This window comes from Parus major, chromosome 3, assembly GCF_001522545.3.
Source record: "Parus major isolate Abel chromosome 3, Parus_major1.1, whole genome shotgun sequence".
In the NCBI taxonomy this organism is placed as follows: domain Eukaryota; kingdom Metazoa; phylum Chordata; class Aves; order Passeriformes; family Paridae; genus Parus; species Parus major.
The window spans coordinates 11,381,876-11,401,361 of NC_031770.1; the positions used below are offsets into that span (position 1 = coordinate 11,381,876).

A 19,486-nucleotide genomic window follows, 5' to 3' on the forward strand; every position below is an offset into this window, starting at 1 on the left:
CCCAGTTGCTGCTTTACAATAGGAGCTGGGCAGTGTCCAGCTGGGCCCAGGCCCCCACACTGGGCTCAGCTTGGAGCTGGGGCCTGCCATTTAGTGCCAGGAAGCTGTCAGTGCTGGCAGGAGCAGATGCAGAGGTTCCTGCTCTCTTGAGGCAATGCAGGAACAGTTCAGGTTGACCCTGACATCAACCCCAGGGCCGTGGCTGGTGGTAAGAGTTGATTCAGGCCCTTGGAAAGTGGCTGGACACCGGACAACACAGCTGCAGTTCCACAGGCAAGGGGAAGGAAGCTCTAGAGCCACCAGCAAGGAGAGGGGTCACAGCTGTGCTGCTGGGGCCAGACAGTTTTTCCCCCAGTGGCCAGCTCTGTCTGTCCACTTGTGCTGCCCAAAGCATGACAAGGGCAGAGGGAGGCCTAGCTAGGGCAAGACAAACCGAGCTCACACATTCCTTGCTTGAAAGGGCTAAAAATTCATGCAGGCAGTGGAGCAAGAGGTCAGTATGTGGAGGGGTGAGGGCAGGGTGGTAGATGGACGAGTTGTCTTCAGCCCTGGTTGGAGACAATGGGGCGACTGATGGTGCTGTTCGTTGTCATGGCTGAGAGCTCCCATCTGTAACACACCAAGAGGACACACTGAGAGAAAGCACAAACACAGTGCCCAGGGCTGGAGCAGCTTTGCTTCATGTCAGCCTCAGCTATAGTCTCCAGACCAGCCCACCTCAAAGGTGCACAGTGCCAAAGGCCCTGGGCAGCCCTCAGCCAGGGCTGGAGCACCTCAAGGTCAGGGAGCACCCACAGAGTGACCTCCCAGCAAGGCACACCATACCTGATGTCGTGGGGAAGGCAGGACTGGTCCAGGCTGTACTGAATCACTGCTAGCTTACACAGTGTCTTCAGACTGGGGCCTGTGAAAAGAAAGCAGTTAAGCTACAGCAGGCCTTGACTGGACACCATGGAGGCTCCAGCATCATGCAATCAGTGCCACAGGAAACAGGGCAGAGTCTTGTCTGAGGGACAAGGCAGAGTGCACACCAGGGACAGGCTGGGGTGGTTTCTGTGCTCCCACAAGAGGTCTGCATGCAGGAGTGCACAGAGCAGGGCTGCACCTCTGGCTGCTCTGTGTTAAGCCAAGCACACTAGTCAAACACAGCTGTCTGGCTCCAGGACATGGCACCTGGAGCCACAGAGGGCACAGCTGGGTGCTTCACAGCAGGGCCTGCTCACAGGGCATCTTATGGCAAGAGGAACAGGCTGGGCAGGAAGTGCTCACGTACTGAAGTCGAGGATGTAGAGATCTGAGTGATCCATCAGGTCGAATTCATCACCCATTCCCTCCTCCGGAGATGGGCTGCAGAAACCAAGCACAGTGTCAGACAGTGCCAAAATTCTTGCACACCAACTCAGCAAGGGCTGAACAAGTCCAGGAATGTTCCTGGCCTCCCTGTCCCATGCAGGGGCCCTGTGATCCCTCCTGCCACTCTGATGCCCCAGGCAGCACCCAAAGTCATCTCTTTCCCAGCTCCTTGCAGGGTAGGCAGAGCTGCAAAGAGCTGGGGAGCAGAAACCTACACTGTTTCCTCTGCAGGGCATGGGGGATCTGCCTCTTCTTCATGGATGACCATGATGATTCCAGTCATGAACCTCCCCCCCACCTCACCTGTCCATCAGACCTGTTCTCATGTAGTTAAGATCTACTGCAATTATTTCAGCTTGGCCACTGAGATGCTGTAAGAGGAGTGTAGAGAAAGCAGCTAGAAAACATCTGCATGGCAGGGCAAGCACAGACATTCCTCAGTCTGACTCAGGAGTCACTTTGGACTCCAGCCACATCTGGAGTGAGTGGCTGTGCCAAAATGGGGATGGCATTTCAGAAGACTGTAACTGAGCACTAGAGCTGTGCAGCAGTCATTTTACACCAATTCTGATTTGCTGATAGTCCCATTTGATGTTGATGCTGGAATGCTAATGAGGAATTACAACGCCAGACATTTCTATGGAACACAGCCTCACCTATGGTTTCCTGCCACTGTGGTCTTGGGGGAACAACCAAAGCACTTGAGAGACTGGATACTACATCTCCTTGCACAGAGAGATCAGCCTATGCTAAAACAGGGGAAAACACTCCCATGGATGATGGTTGTTTGGAGAATTTGAAAGAAAGGAAAAGCGTTTTAAGTTCTGCTTTGGTCTATGACAAACAAACTTAGTGTGCCCTCACTTCTTAGCTGGGACCAACCTCATGCAGTGACTTCTCACCCCAGTGTCACTTGTTTCCCCACCTAGGAGCCACTAAACCTCACACCTCATGGGACATGAGGAAGTACCTGCCCCCTTAGGTCCCCACAACCCCAGGCCAAACTGCAGAGCACAGCTCACTGCTGGCAGAGCAGACCTGTTGCTGATGGGGCCCATCTGCCCGGATACAGGCAAGAGCCCCTTTAACTCCACCTCGTGTGCTTACCACACCACAATCTAATCTCACATCCACGTCACAGGAAACCCTAGACCATCCCTTATCTATCAAAGGAAAGCCAGCAGGCACCACATCTGTGGTTTTAATCACCCAAAGGCAAGTAGCAGCATAAGCCTGGAGTTCAAGACCAGGCAACCCCCTGCAACTCCCAGGCAGAAGGGTGCAGGGCACAGCTTTGCCAACCAGAGCTCAGCAAAACTGCTCATTCCAGATGCAAAACAACTCACCCTGCACTCAGTGACAGCCCCTATTCTCACCAGAGCCAGGATTTCTAAGCCTTGTCACAGAAGTCAGTCTCAAGCCAAATCTGGATCAGCATCTCTTTAGATAAACTGTTTTATAGCATTCCTTCTCCCCTGCCTTCTTCCTTGTGGATGGTATCTGCACACTGAATTGCTGGTGGGCTTGGGAGGAAAGCAGACCAGGGCCACAGCTGTGACACAGCTAATGGGAACACCAACTTTCCTGGTCCCTTAAACGGGACACAAGTGATGGATTGCTCCTGGCCACAGTGAGGGATGACAGCTGGGGCAAAAAGACCAAGCCCTGGGCAGGACTACCAAAGAAAAAGCTTTTGGATGCCATAGGAGCAAGCAGCCTGCATAACTGCCTCTTCAGCAGTCTATAGGATGTGTGAATCCTGGAAGGGAGACAGGATGCAAAGGGGTTTTGCCTGCCCATCCCCCAGTGCTGCTCCCTAGAAAGCTGAGCCTCCCGGCTCATCCTCTGAGAATCCCTGCTGGACAGCCCGTGCTGTGCGACCCCTCCCCCTTCCCAGCCAGGGGAGCACAGGTCAGGAGGCAGACCACTGGGAGTTCTCCATTACAATGACTTCCTGGAAAACTTCTTATCTCGCCAGGCAGCTCCAGAATACACCTGATAACTGCTACAGGAAGTGAGCACAGCCCACCCCCCACCTCCCACTTCCCCAGCTCACAAGACCCTCCCTCCCGTTCAAGCAGGCTGCATTCCTGGCTGCCAGCAGCTCTTCGGAGCCCACTACTGCTGATGAATGTGCCTCTGTTGGGGTTGAGCTTGACTTAAGAAACAAGCTGAGTTCTGAAGTGGTCCAGTGGAGAAGACAAGGCACTGCTGCATTGCTCGGAAAGGGTGGACCAAACTCAAAAAAGCTGGTGTCAAATTGGTTGTGGTTTGCTAGCATTTCCCAGGAGTGCCAAGGCTTAACATCAGAGTTCAGCTGCCACTGTAACACAAATCTACACACAGCACAGCATCTGGACCACCCAAAACTCCCATAAAGCCTTCTGCTGCACTGAGCAGCACCCAGTATCTTCTGAGGAGACTGGATAAACTCAGCACCTCTGCATACCTCACCTGCACTGAGCACTCCCTCACAGTCAGACGGACATCCTACAGCTAAGCACACACTCCTTGAACCCCTGGAACCTGAAGGCCCTTCACTCCATCACACACTGGTATGGTCAGGACATCAGCAGAACCTGTCCTGCTTGGACAGCCAAGCTGGCTTCAGAAGCATCCCCAAAAAGCCACTGTCAAGATCCCAGAGAGAGCCACAAAGCTTTCCAAACCATGTGGAGAGCTGAAAGCATTTAAGATGTCTCTGCAAGGTAGATACCGGAAAGCAGGACTGTGCTCCAGAGATGCAATTTGTCACTCCAGACAGCATAGAGTGTGTCCTGGTGATAGGCTACTTCCTTTCTTATAGCAGCTGTTCAGGCTCTTGGCCACATCCAGCTGCCCTGCACCCTGACAGTATCACTTCCAGTGTTTGACAGCTAAATCCATAACACCAGGTCCCTGATGTGAATGGAAATGTTGCTAAGGAACACTGGTACAGAAGGCAACATTGTCTTGTCATGTGTGTAGGCTCCTCAAACAGCTCCCAGCTGAGCTGACATCCCACTGCAGCTTGGCAGCAGAACCCACACTTGCCAACAGAAGAAAGAAGCTCTGGTGGGAGAAGCAGGGAAACATGCAGGTGAAAATAAGTCAGTCTGAGGTCTGTTCTGGCACAGCAAACTGAGATACATGTCCTTCTGACAGCAGGATCTTCTCTCTTATCCCCATGACCTCTTCACCAGAAAGCTTGAGCACTGCACAGCCCCTCCTGAGCAGCCTGTTAGACCCTTCTGTCTCTACATGTACAAGATGGCTTGTCACCAGATGCTTTACAGCTTACATGACACCTTCAGTTTCTTCCATGGCCTTTTTCCAGAGGAGCCCTGATGTACATGACTATTAACACTTGTCAGATAGATTGACACTTGCCATGTGCCTCTGAAGTCCATCAGATACAGCATGGGTCAGAGCAGGAAGACACACTGTGCTGAAGGGAGTGTCAAAGCCTCTCCAGGAGCCACTTCACATAACTCACCTGGTACCTCCAAAGAGGATGATTTTGTCCCCCACTCTGCAGCAGCACTGCCGGCGGCGAGGACATGGCCCTTTTCCCTTGGGTTCAATCTTCCTCCAAGAAAGAGAAACTAATGGGAGGAAAAGAGTGTACCAGCTTGTCACAAGAGCCTGGCCAACACCAGCTATAAGCAGGTTATGAATTGAAACAGATCACAGGAAAAGCAGAGGCCCACTCCTCAGACACCAACTAGCCAATATCCATCCTCCCCCTTGACCTCCTCACTAATGGCTGAATGATGCACCTCTATGAGGCTGTTACTGAAGTGCCACTTGGATGCCATTCACAGTCCTGGAGCTCTGCCTGCTGAGACAGGATTTACAGGTCATATCATAGAATGGTTTGGATTGGGAGAGCCCTTAAAGACCATCTTGTTCTAGCCCTCTCCCATGGGCAGGGACACCTTGCACTAAACCAGGTTGCTCAGGGCCGCATCAAGACCTTTCACTTGCAGAGTGAAAAGGTGCTCTGCCTGAGCACCAGCAACCACAGACTGCCATGGCAGTGGGTCTGACATCAGAGGGAGCTGTACTGGGCAGAGCCGCAGGAGCAGACAGGCAGCCTCCCTTCCCCAGAACCTGCCTCGGTCGGGATTTGGAGGGAGACCCAGGAACCAGCTCCATCTGCTGGCAGGCTTCGGTCGCAGAGCACCCTGGCAGAGCTGCCATCAGCTGCTGGGACAACTCGGCTGCGGGAGGAGGGCGTAGGGAACTGAACCAGGTGGAGACAGCAGCCTTTGTTCTTGCTGCTCTCTGTGGCAAGGATGCTTGGGGGCGCCAATGCACAGGACTGAAACCTGCAGGAGCTCTCACACCAGCTCACAATCAGCTTGGGGAGCAGCAGGTGGCTGCTCTCAGGTAACTTTACTCTGCAAACCAATTAGCAAACAAAATGAGTCTAGAGAATGAAATGTGCCTGAGGACTGAGGACCCAGAACCAGCTCACAGCTGACTGATATTCAGGGTACCAGATGAAGAACCACCCCTTCTGCCACACAGTTTAAGCTGGTACCAAGAGATGGTGATTCTGCAGCTCAAGTTGAATGGTTCCCCCACTACAGTCTCCCCCTTCCCTAACCCTATTGCTTCCTTATATTTTCTCTTCTGTCAGTACTTTTGCATATTTAAGAACAAGACAAAGTTTTTCCAATGAAATATGTCTTTCAGTAATACCTCATTTTCCACTTTCTAACCGAGATTTGGAAACATCCCAAGGAGGAACAGGCATGGTAGCAAGTTGGCAAGAGCCATTCCTCCCCCCAAGCAGTACTCCTTGGACACTATGTTCCCCTGAGCACTCACATGCCTGAGGGCCCAGAGCACTATCACTGCAGCGAGTTAAAAGGATAAATACCTGGATTGAATTTCCAGAGGTCATGGAAGTGTCTGTTCAGACGTGCATTGTAGCCACCAAATACATATAGTTCCCCGTTGTAGCTGACTGTAGGGAGTAAGCACAGATGTCAGAGGGCCACCCAGCAGGTCCCTGACCCAACATCAAACACAAAGCAATGCGGTATTGGCTGTCCACCTCTCCTTATATCACCTTCATGTGCAGTGTGGTGTGCAAGGCTTTTTGGTGGGCAGCAGCTTTCCACAGAAACTGGGCTTTGTGCACCCCTTGCTACCCCACAGCCTCACCCACAGCAGAGCAGACACCCCTTCAGAGGCAGGCAGGAATTTCCTTCCACCATCCTCCACCCTCAGCAGACCCACACTCACAGGCTGAATGGCTCCGCCGGCCCTCCGGGAGCACGGGAGTGGGAGGGGAGTCCAGCCACGAGTTGGTTTCTGTGTCAAAGACTTTAATGCGGTTACAGTAGATCTCGTTGTTGGAATGAAATGGCCCAAAACGATCAGCTCTGCCACCAAACACGTACATCTTTGTTCCAATGATGGTAGCTGAATGGAAGTCTCTCCAGCGAGCTGGAGTACCCTGAAGGACAGAGTAAAAAACAAAGACAAAAGAAAGAGTGCAGATTAGCCAGGGAAATAACACATCTTGATGGGGAAGTTGGATGGCTGCCTTCTGCTGAAGAACTTCCCATCCTGCAGATCACAGCCACATCAGCCAGAAGCTGTGAGACAAGTGTGGGCAGCTACCCCAGAGAATAGCAGATGCAAAACTTCCTCCACAAACCAGAGTGAAAAACAGACACTGACCTTGGCAGAGATTAAGGTCCACATCATGTTTGTGGTGTCCAATTTATGGATATCATTTGAAAAGCAGTCAGCCTGGAAGACAGACAAGCAGCTTGGTCACAAAGGGACTGAGAAGCCTGGTCACATCCAGCCCCAGAAAGGATGCTGCCCTACAGACCTGGAGCATCCCTTTGGAGTCAGTCAGTACTTCCTAAGAGACAAGGTGCTTGCTCAGGCAGCACTTAGCACTTAACAAGAGGAAAGCAAAGCCCATTTCTTCCCAAAGGTGTTCTGTTTCTTCTTGCAGTTTTCCCACTTATTCAGTGCTCAGTTCCTCCCCCAAAGGCTGTCCTGAATACAATACATTCATGGCAGGAGCCTGCATCCTTGCCATATAGCAGCAGAAAAAAGAGGCATTAGCAGGACAAACTGGCTCTGCTAAGGCCGCCTAATGAGATGCAGAAGCTAAGATTACTTCTGGGAAGCTGAACATCCAGGAGAAAATGCACTCCAGGTTCTGAAGTCCCACAAAACCCATCTGCAGCTGGCTGCCTGAAAGAGATTTCATTCACACAAACAATGTGGACTCCTGCACTTCCAGGCAAGGTAGAGAACAGCAAGACAGCCAGAGGTTTATTTGGCCTTGGTTAAAAACAAGACACATCTGAACCCCTCCTGTTGCTGTAATCAATATAATGGATTTGGCCTGCTATCATCCTCAAAAAAGAGGGAATAACCCAGAGAATTCTGCAACAGAGCCCCAGCTTTCTTCCAAACAAACAGATGTGACTTTGCACATCTTTTCTGGAACCTGGTGATAGGCTGAAATTATATTTACCCACTTCTGAAGATCAGATCATAAGGATTTGCTAAAAAGAGCATTAGGTACACTGACAGCTATTGCAGGATGAACTTTGGCTCAAGGTATTCTTAATGGGAAGGCAACCAAGTGCTTGCTGAAAGGGATCAACAAGATATCAGAGCAGATAGTGACTACAGGGAACATACACCAGACTAGGAGAAAACATCGCAGCAAAACTGTAGAAAGTGATTTTTCTGGCTCATTTCTGAGCCAAATTAAAATAAATGTAAATCAATATATACTTATTTAAAAATGTTGTGTATTTATGTATCTACATTTGGCTGAGAAATGAGCCAGAAAAAAAAATAAAAAAAGATTTATATTTGTACCTCTTTGTGGTAAATACATTTTGTGAAAGTTAAAAAAAATTCAACAGTTTTGTGGACTTGCTTTTCCAACCATCTTCTCCTCAAAACAATTAGCATAACCTGGGTACTAATGCCATAACTTTGCTAAGTTACAAAACGACAGTGATTAGGAACATAAATATGCCCCCGTGTCCTGCCTCTATCAGTGTCCTGGGTATCAACACCCTCTTTCCCAAGGGCTCACCAATTAACAGTTACAGAGACTACTCACCAGCTGTTCATAGCCTCCAAAGATAAACATGCTCTTTGCCAGGACACAAGCTGAGTGTCCATCTCTTGCCCCTGGGACCATTCCAGACACCTTTGGTGTGAACCACTTGTGCGTGTCTGAAACAAAACAAGAGGCAATGCTGAGAAAACACAGTAGGAGTTGGGGTGGGATAGTTCTATTACTACCGTTGTTAATTTCTAAGGCAAAAATCATTCCCGCTTTCTCACACAGCACCTGCTCTGCCAGAGAGGCTGCAAGCTTACTTGGACAAGGCTACCTGCCAGAGCCCCCACAGAGGGACACAGTGACAAAAGTCTCAGCCTCTGGTCATGGCAACCAACTGCCAGACCTGCAAAGATTTTTAAGTGTGAGTAGTACAGCACGGCTTAAACAATGTTACTTTTACCAAATCTCTTGCAAAGTGTACTTAAGAGTTTCTTATCAACCCTGCATTCACACTTTCTATTACAATGAAGCAATAATGTTAAGTGGCTCGACTGACCTTCTCATGGCATGGAGATGCTCAGTAACTGAGCTCAGTGACTGAGGAGAAACAGCTCTCAAACCCAGATAATAATCACTTAATCACAAGCTCTCCATGCTAGCTGTTTTGCATATACCCAACTCTGCAGTGCAGCTCTCCCCATCTTGTTACATTCTCATCCCCTCTTCCTCACTTTCCATCCTTCACAATGCTCCCTGTGTGCCTGCACCAGACAGATTCAGCCCCTCAGCCTGCACACTCCAGGGGCTGGCTTGATTTAGAAGATGACTTAAAATCCAGCCAGATCTGTTCTCCATGCCAGGGCAACACAGAGCCAAGCCAGCAACTCACTGCCAAGCGCAAACAGGCACCTGCCCCGAGAGCTCAGAGAGGCACAGATAAGCCTCAAGGCTGCAGGAGACATTCCCCCCACCCTCCCTAACAGCTCTTGGCTGTCAAAAACAGTGCTTATTTCAGAGTCGTAACACTGGAGCCAAAGTATGAGGATGGCTTCTCTGAACTTGGCTGCAGACACAACTGTCCACCTATGCTCCATCTGGCACCACACAAAGGGTCTTGCAAGGTCAGCAGAATCCCTGGGGAGCCTCCAGTGGGACAGCTCAGGGCTATCAAGTTCCTTTTCTTCCTGGGGTTGCTTCCAAACTCAGTCACACCGTATCAGCAACAGCTCACCCAAGAGCAACATGTTAAATTAGAGATGGAAAAGACCTCAATTTGTGATGTGCTCCACACCACATGGACAAAACTGCACTCAGACAGGGCTTTACTTAGCCTGATGTGACTCCTATAGTGGAACTTACACTACAGACGTGGGACTGTGACTGCCAGCCTTACTTTCCAGGAATGGCAGGCCTGTGCGTACAGACAGCTGCAGAGGGTTTGGAGCAGGACTTGCTGTCAATTTTCACTTAATGCTAAAGCACTGGAGCTGCCAGGGAGACTAGGCAGCTCCCACTACACAGCCTCTGTGTAGGCAGAGGTTTACTGGTGGCTTTTCAGCTGCATGTGTCAGGGGAAGGAAGGGGAAAACCCTGTGCCACAAGCTGCAAGATATTTCCTGGTAAAGAACAGACCCCTTGACCAAGCATCAGAGCAAGCAGTTTCCTTGCAAGTCCAGCAAGACAGTTTCTGGCCAGTATTTAGATGGACTTGCCTCCAGAATCCAGATATACTCCTTTTCTTTCCTGACACTTGTGTCCATGCAGTTCCTGATGGTGCCTTTTCTCCAGAGGTGCTCCAGCAGTGCTATGGAGAAGCCAACCAAAAGGCTCAAGGAGTTTATTTTTTCAGGTTTATCTAACTTGATTCATGTCTTCCCTGATTTTGGCATCCTGTCCCAGACTACTCCTGTGCTTTATTCCTCACTCTCCTTCATGCCTTCAGAAAGAAGGATCACACTGGAGAAGAGCCACAATCCTCAAGAGCCCAGACCCTTCTTGCTTCAACCTTCAGCCACAATTAAGAAATACTACATCACACAGAAAGAACACTTCAGTTGTAGTTACTCTCCGAGAGAGCATGCAAGGTTAAGAGAAAAATTAAAACCATTTTCATTATTAGACAAGATCAGCAATCTCTGCCCAAAGGCTTTACAGAGATTTAAGCATGCAGACACTGTGGCCACCGTATTCCACTTCTAAAACTGCTGAAACAGACAGTGACACCATTTCCTCCAGACTGTCACTGAGGGACAAGAAAACAAGTCGGGGAGCAGAGTGTGGGGGGTAGAGAGAAGGTCTGATCAAGCTGTGACAAGGAAGAGTGAGAAGCTGGAACTTACTGACATCGAAAGCATAGAGCACATTGCAGGCTCCCTCCGTGTCGTTGCGACCACCCCAAATGTAGACGGTGTCGTCGATGAGCACTGCTGAGTGTCCATACCTCATGTAGGGCACCTCCCTCACGTGGTCTCGGCTGTTTGTCCACACTGGAGGCAACTTGATCCAGCGCAGAGACACTGGAAACACAAGTTTGAGCCCATGTCAAATGCTAAGCCTGCTAAATTGCTCACATTTCATAACCCATCCTGTATGGTGCTTTTTACCCCATGACAAGGTGCAGAAGCAATCGAGTAAACAAGAGAAACCTGTGTCTGACCCCAACTAGTAGACAGTTAAGAAATACAGAAGGAAGTCCTCTGGAGACCCAGAGGACAGAAACAGGCTCTGTTCTGCAACAGTTCACTGAAAGGGTTTCCACTCTGGCTCATCCTAGAGTGATGTGAGTGAAGATATGGCACACACACAAACAAATAGGAAAAGAAAAATGAAAAAGTACAGAGGTGGCCATGAATGCAGACACGACTTCAAGCTAGGGAGATTGCTGAAGATACTCAAAGCTAGAAGAATGGGCAGCACAGGTATAACTCACTGCAGTATTATGCAAGGGAACACCCGAAGGCATCACTTGGACTTGCAGAAGCACAGTTAAAGTAAAGCAACCCAGCAGACTAGTAGGAACAGGGTTTGTTTGCTTTTGTTTTGGTTTTTCAACCTATAGATGAGGTGGCCGTCTGTCTCCTTTACACCCATCTCTGCTCAAGTTTTCCCTGCTAACCTTGCATTTTGAATAGGACTTCCTTGTGATTACAGGTCCTCCTTCCTGTGTGTCATGTCCAGTATCAGCCAGAACAGTCAACAGGTATTACTGGGTTTAATGACAGTGCAAGAGCCACAGCAAGTGTTACACAGCCATTACGTAACAGGACCAGTCACCCTCCCTCTGCTACATACAGCCTCCAGGTTTGTTTTCTACCTGGAGCTGATACAAAATATAGCAGAAAACAGTCTGCAGTTCCTCTGAAATATTAACATAGGGAGAGGGAAAAGTCAGGCATCTCAAAAGGTGAGCATCTACCCCACAGGCAGAAAGGGTATTGAGGAAGCACATCCAATGCTGAAGTCAAGCTAGACTATGGATGCTTCCTACCTAAAACACAGTCTTCATCTTTGGAAGATTGACAAGAGATAATTCAAAATCTGGTATCTTGGCTTTAGCACTGCCACCTGACAATGCTAGCTGAGCAAGGGCTTGGGAAGCCACTGTCACTTCCCACGTGGTGGCTGCAGCATTCTGACACTTTAGTATTTGGGAGTGGTAAGAAGGAAAGACAGCACAAGAGCATTCCATTGGGCATAGTCATTATGCTTCCCCAGAAGAGTGGTGCTCTACTTGGCACGTTTTACAGCATTCAGCAGTGTTGAGTGTGAAAGCCCAGTCCCTCTGGACAGAGGTGAATGTCACTGTTCACAGGATCCTGAGCTATACCCCCTCTACACTGTGAGCAGGTCACCTTGGCAGCCCCCTATACCCAATGCTTTCATCCCTGTTGCACATCAGTCTTAAAGGAGTGAATTCACTGCATCTTACAGACAAACTAGGTCTGTCTACATGTGGGTGTTAGCAGAGCATACAGCACACTGTCCAAAACTGGTCACTGATTCTCCGTTCTTGGCTCTTTTAACTGGAGCCACCCAAGCGTCCCGTGCAGTTTTTAATCACCTGCTTAATTACAGGGAAATACTTCATGGACCAGCTCAGTAACCTCTTCAGTTCAAGGAGCACTCAATCAAGAAATACAGCCTCTGCCAGCACAGCATGGCTCCAACTCAGCCTCATGACAGGTACTGGCTACCCTACACAAATGGCTCTAGTTGCAGATGCTTTTCTAAGCTATGTTGTGAATCTGCATGATAGCTGTTACCAAAATGGGAATGCCTCCCTCCTAGCCACATGCCCCTACTGACTCCACCATGCTGGCACCAGTTGTCAGCTGCCCCCATAGGGAAACAGCTCAGATGTCTACACCTGGAATCTTAACTGAGTGCACTGGCTTGTACCCTTCTCCTATACTATGGGCAGCTGAGCATACTGCAAACTGGAGGGGGGACCTCAGCCAACTCGATATCACCTCTTTGCACCTGTCTGAGTCTGTGTTCACAGAATACAAGGACCAACCAAGCCACTGGCTATGTGACTACTTCAGTGAGTGCTTATCCTAGCAGTCAGATGAACTAAAGCCCCTCTGTGTCCTGCCCCTGATGCTGCAAATGCAAGGCTGCACAAAGAAAGGCTCCCACCTACTCTGATAACTTTTTCTGGAAATTAAGAATCAGCACATTACAGGGTATAGCATGTCAGGCAGCAGCAGGCAAGAAAGACAACAACTGAGTCCAGCAAGCCAAGTCCTTTGTGCCCCACAAGGACACATTTACCTGCATTGAAAACGTGGACATCGATCTGCCGCAGGGTCTCATAGTCCTCTCCGGAGCAGTACCCACCAAAGGAATAGACCTTGTGCCCGACAGCCACGGCCGCGTGGTTCACCCTCCGTGGCCCGCCTTCCAAGTGCACTGCCCACCGTAGCATTCCTCCCTGCAAGCCAGGCGGTCTTCAGGGCCCCCAGTGCCACAGCCACATGCTTCCAAGGCCACCGCAATGTCACCTGGCTCTGCAACACAGACATAATGACAGAATAATGAGATCCATCCTGCAGGTCTTCCTACCTTCCTTGAATGCCTGCTACAAAGATTACCTTAATGTATCGTCACTCACCTGCCTCCCAATTGGAAATATTCCTCTTGGGAAGGGGACACAGAGCAGGGCTGAGAGGAGCAAACAGAGATGCCCTTGCATACAAAACCCCTCAGGGTGGTTGCACAGGCAGCCCCAGCCAAACACCTTTGGCCTGGTCACGCACACATCATGTACATGTCACAGCCATTTGTCTGCATGAATGAAAACGCACAGCGAGAGACAACGACGAAGGTGAAAAGAACAGACCCAGGGGGAAGAGTGTGCTCTATGGATCGGTTCTGAGAAACAGCAGAGGAAAATATGAAAACAAAACACCTGACAAAAAACCTCCAAAGAACCACCCCTATATAAAGCAACCAACTTCCCATTATGGGGGTGGGTGACGACATTAGCATTTGGACTCATTGATTTGAGCACTAAGGTTCAATCTAATTAGACATGAGAGAGCAGAAAACCCCTAATCTAGGTAGAAAGCTCTTTGCTAATACTCAAAAAAGGCTTCTGCTCCCACAGCAAATCCAGGCATAACTGTGCAAATTCTGTAGCATCATATCTTGTTAAGCAACTGATAGCTTTCATTCCTCAAACAGATGGCTTAGATCATATCTTAGAGAAGTCACCATAGCTGATTCTTACAGATATTATTCAGTCTAAGAATCTAGAGCAGAGTCATGCCCAGGTGCTTCTGAAACAGCAGGTCACTTTGATTTTAACAGTTTTCTCCCAGCTGAAAAACAGCCATTAGAAGAGATGTCAGTGTTTCAGACAGCAGAAATAAAGTTGTCTTCTTTTATTTCTTGGTTCTAGATTATTGAAAGATTCAGTCAGCATGCTCCTATCCCACAACCAGTTTTAGCCTTTACAGAATCCAAAGAAATTTGGGAAAGCCTTTGAACAAGGACTAAATTCCAACGCATAAAATTCCTACACTCTGCCCCATTTAATTCTGGAAAGCAGTGAGTTTTGGCAAGGAGGACTTCCCTCCTGTTTCAGGTTTCTGAAGTAGCCGGAGGGCAGCAAGAGAGGCAGTGCCATTCTGCTCTGCTCTAGTTGGCCACTGCCAATCCTTCAGTCAAATGGAATCACTGCTCACAAGGAGTCCCATCAGTAGCCTGACCACCCCAGTGCCCACCCACCCACCCACTCACATTTTATCCCCTCCTGTGGGAAGAATAAGAGATGCCATCAACAGGGAGCTCCTGGCATGAAGCAGAGCTCAGGCTTCCAGCTTCATCTACTGACTCCACAGACAGTTCAAAACTATTCAGTAATCACTCACCTCATTCCAGAACTCCCAAATGTCATCAAAATTTCAGTAGCTTCTTTTTAAAGCTATTTATTTATTTCCTTTTTGAGATGTTTTCATGCTCTGTGCATGTACTATTACAGTGGCAGGATATGTGCAAAGCCCAAACAGAGACCATCCTGCAGCCTTATTATAACAGGAGTCTCTCCTACAGACCTGCCTGTTCCCGCAGCAATCACCCTCACCTAAACTGCAGTCAGTAACCCAGAAAGTCACAGCAAGTTTTGCTCCAGCAGGGGTGCTCCAGAAGGGCCCAGGAACAGCCCCCATTTTCTACATGCCATGCTTCAACTTCAGATCTAACAGGTTTGATTTTTTTCCTTAAGCAACTTCATTTCTCTTTTTTTAAGCCAGGCAGCATGCTTGTGTAAGTCCTCTGCAAAGCTACATAACAGATGAGTTTCCATGGAACCCACCAAAGTCACCCTCCAAGCTATTTTGAAGGCTTCACATATCTAAATCTGTTTCCTGCCTCAGTCACAAGTTATTCCTGAAAAATCTAACCAATGTTTTCCTCATAATCTCTTCTTGTTTAAGTGATTCTGTAAAAGACTCCTTAAGGAGCTTAACTGGTCTTCATCACCAGCATCAGTATTTTCAACACCTTTCAGACTGAGCCAAATCCTAGAGGACCAAGAGGACGAATCTTACTTCCAAGCTCTCTGCTTGGTTCCTACTAAGGTAAGGGAGCACAGCTGCTTGGCACAGCAGGCAGGCATTGTAACAAGGCCCCTGCCTTTTTTGTCAGAAAACTCTTCCTCATCCTTGGGACTTCTCTTGAGCCAGGTGCAAGGATGCTGGTCCTGTCACTGCCACAGGAGCTGGCTACCCTGCCACAGCAGTTCTGCTATTCCAGTCGGAAGGCAGCTCATCCCAAGAGGTTAATCTGGTCCACTGAGAAGCAGCAGCTCCAGGCCCAATCCCTGGCACTGCAAGAAAGATGCTGAGGTGGAAGCAACAATGCTGAAATACTGCTTCCTACAATTACTGGGTAAGTTTTTCCCCAAATGATTGCTTTCCAGGTGACTGGTGGTTCTGGAGTGGTGGTGAGGGCAATGGGATGGAAGCTGGCTGTGCTTCACCTTGGCTCTGTCCAGGGATACCCCTTTAGAGCAAAACAGAGCTCTGCCAGCACAGCCTCCTCTGCCCCTCCTCAGAGCCAAGAAAAACAAACACTCACATGAGCACTTCATGAAGAGAGAATGACCAGAAGTGTGAAGTAATCCTTACAGGGCCATGGGAAAACACAGGGTTTAACAAGCTGTCAGGGCTTTTCCAAACCCAAGTGCTCTTCTCTACACTGTAATAAAAACATCCATGCAAACTCCCATGTTCCTCTTCTGCCACTGGCCACATCCCTACCCTGTAACTACCACATCTTCCTGCCATCACCAGGCATCTGTTTTCCCCTTTTCAGCCACACACAGGCCTGGCCTCCCCTCCTCCGTGCACAGCCCTGTCTCCTGAGGATGCCTCCTGCATTCTACCCCATGCCTTCTCTGCCCAGCTCCAGATTCTCCACTCCTGCCTTATTTACAATTGTTTCCTTAGACCTATCTTCTGTCCCAAAGCATTTTCCTTCTCCAAGCCCCCTCTGTGCACTATCTACAAATAGGAGTTAAGTCACATATTTTGAGAAAAAACTATATTTTCTGTCCTACAACAATGGACACTGTTAAATTCCATTTAAAGTTTGATTTCCAAATATAATTTATATGATATAAATAAGAACATAAATAAACCACTTCTCAATCTCATTCCTATGAGGATTTCTTAGGAGAAGTGCACTTGACATTAAGCTATAACTTAGATTTCTTTAAAGATCACAGAGGACACAGCCAAGGAGAGAGAGAGAAACAGCAAAATTTATAAACAATTTACTAATAATTTCCCCCAACTGTACTACATTAGATTATGCAAAATACATTCTGTGGTTTCTCATTTAGGACATCAGCAACAGTGATGTAGTCTATAAAACACAAAAATATTGATAAAACAGAGGCAAATTGCATTAGAGAACTGGGAGGGCAGTGCAGGAATCACAGCTTCTGTTCAAGCCACCACTTACTTCCACTGACTCACGTTAGCTCTTCACTTCCACTCTCCAAAAACTAACAGATCTCTTGCTTCCAACCATGCAATGTTCACAACTCTCCATTTCCTAACTCTGCCATGATCTATACAGAAATAGACGAAAGCAGAGGATGCAGAGAAAGTTTGAAACCCTGGTAAGTCTTGTCATTAACCAGGAATGCCAGGAATAAGTACATTTCTAAAAATCAGGATATGCTTCACTTACTGGTGAAGTACCTGATGATGCTGGAAATTAAGTGAGCACAGCAGTGAGCTGTTCCTCTGCTACAAAGCACCTGGAGCATTTCACTGCTAAACCAGGGAACAATCAGATTTAATTCAGCTCTGCATTCTTTGAAGACAGCACCTACAGACAGTACTCTTATATCTCTGGTTGTGCTATTGCCTGAAGGTGCACTTAATGCCTTGAACAACCTTCATCCCAACTGCTCCAGTTTACACCTAACAAGAGCATAACAACACAGCATGTGGACTTCTGAGATCAACCAAAATATCACTCAATCTCTCACTAGCATATCTTCCAAAACTGTTGTGGTGACTTGAGCACTGTGGAACAGATAGAAAAAGATCCCCAAAACAACAACAGAAAACCAGTCATAGGTTTTAGTCAGAGTTTTCACCGTTGCTTCTATTGGCTTTGGGCTTACTATTTTCAGTCTCTACATTTAGTTATGAAAATACTTCATTCAAGAAGTATTCAAGATATTCAATTCAATTCTATATTGAAGATAGAAAGCTACTGAGCATCTCCAAGTACAGCAGCCAGGTGATAATCTTAAAACAAACCCGTCTATCCTTGGATCCACTTCTTTGCTCAAAGGGAGCCCACTGGGCTCTCTCACTCCTCTATGCACACAGAAGGAAACCTAGTGCCATTTCTAAAAGCTGCTCAGATTAGCCTTGTTGCATCCAATTCCCAAAGCAAGGGGGAGAAACATAGCAGCAAGTGACCTGGATTTTCAAGGACTCGTTCTTGAAAATCCAGAATTTCATCCCCAGAATTACAGCAGCACCCCAAGAAACGCAGCCTACCCTGCAAAGCTGCTCCAGAGAGCAAATCCTACCGTGTGGCTGCCTCAGTCCTGTCTCCCAAAAGACACCAGCCACAAGGTTTAGTAACCCTTAAAATAACCCAACCAGTTCACAGCAGTCCATATAGACAGTTCTATTTAAAGCACATCCAACATACTGTTAGAGATAACATGAGAACAACCCGCTTTCTTCACTTGTGCTTGACATTTATCTAATGCTTGGAGCATTTGTGCTAAGGCAGCGTGAAACTGCAAGCTTGCACATTCAACAGCCTGGACACTCACAATGCAATTCCAGCCCTGGTGAACTAGACGGTGCTAGAACAGCCCTTGAGCTCATGAGCTGAGCCTGCTCTGGAAGCTCATGTTAGCCATGAGAATAAACAGACCACACTGCTCAGGCACAAATTTATCCCAGTGCCCTCCCCACCTCTACAGACAGCCTCACCATCTCCTTATTTTTCACCAAATATTTTGCCCACTGCTGACTTTGCCTAAAGCTGAGATTCTGCACCTAGTGAGCTGGCTTCTATTCTTCACCTTGCTTCCCAAACTCCAGCTTTTCTGTGGAGTGTGCCTAAGCTTTGGAGATACTGCTTGACCCCCAGTTCTCCATCAGGAATTTGTCTCAGCCTGTCAAGCTGTTTCTGCCATACCAAGGGCAGCCCTTGGGTTGGAAAGCAGGCTCAGGAAAGCCAAGCTGACAGCCAGTGGGGCGTTTCTTGCTTTACACAGGGCTACACCAGTTGGTTCCTCTGCCCCTCTGTTGCACTGACACTGATCCTCAGCAGAGTGGTCTGCTAGGCTTGGCCACACACAAGGCAGGCTCAGAGGTGCCAGCCTTCCCTCTGCCTGGCACATGGGACTGGGGAAGACCAGGCATGCAGCCCCAAAACAGCCATGACTGGGTGAGAGAAAAAATGGCTTGAAACCACATGAGGCCATGGGATGGAGAGAGAAGGCACCAGGGCAGCCTCCCTGACACAAACCTGTCAGAGGAGGACAGGGATGTGTGGGGTCACAGAATTCTTTAAGGATGGAGAAGATCACCAAGATCACTGAGTCCAACCATTAACCCACACTGCCAGTCTCACCAATAAGTCATGTCCTGAAAGTTCCACATTTACAGGGGTTTTTTAACACTTTCAGGGATGGCGATTCGACCATTTTCCTGGACAGCTTGTTCCAATGCCAGACTACCCTTTCGTGAAGAATTTTTTCTTAATATCCAACCTAAGCCTTCCCTGGTGCAGCTTGAAGCCATTTCCTCCTGACCTGTCCGTCAGTTGTTACCTGGGAGAAGAGGCCGGCCTCAACCTGGCAACAATCTCCTTTCAGGCGGTTGTAGAGAGTGAGGTCTCCCCTGAGCTTCCTTTTCTTCAGGCTGAACACCCCCAGCTCTCTCAGCCGCTCCTCATAGGACTTACTCTCTGGACCCTTCAGCAGCTCCTTTGCCCGGCTCAGGACACGCTCCAGCACCGTTGGCCGCCCCTCCCCGCCCGTCGTCACTCCTCCCCGCCCGTCTCCAGCACCGTTGGCCGCCCCTCCCCGCCCGAGCCCCTCTG

At 48.6% G+C, this 19,486-nt stretch overlaps 1 protein-coding gene across 2 annotated transcripts; it reads right to left on the reverse strand.

The window, feature by feature from the left end:
* Positions 1–449: 449 nt before the first annotated feature.
* KLHDC3 (kelch domain containing 3) lies at positions 450–19,381 on the reverse strand. Of its 2 annotated transcripts, none has more exons than XM_015622533.3 (11): positions 19,215–19,381; positions 13,169–13,404; positions 10,735–10,911; positions 8,450–8,565; positions 7,030–7,101; positions 6,589–6,802; positions 6,221–6,307; positions 4,829–4,937; positions 1,274–1,347; positions 826–904; positions 450–609 (listed from the first exon to the last, which is right to left on the reverse strand). In XM_015622533.3, the coding sequence occupies exons 2-11, from the start codon at positions 13,320–13,322 to the stop codon at positions 543–545; spliced, it is 1,149 nt and encodes a 382-aa protein (XP_015478019.1). In that variant the 5' UTR covers positions 13,323–13,404; positions 19,215–19,381; the 3' UTR covers positions 450–542. The 2 variants fall into 2 exon arrangements, with proteins under 2 accessions (XP_015478019.1, XP_018861670.1); XM_019006125.2 differs by lacking the exon at positions 19,215–19,381 and adding an exon at positions 13,509–13,530.
* Between the last annotated feature and the right edge of the window lie 105 nt (positions 19,382–19,486).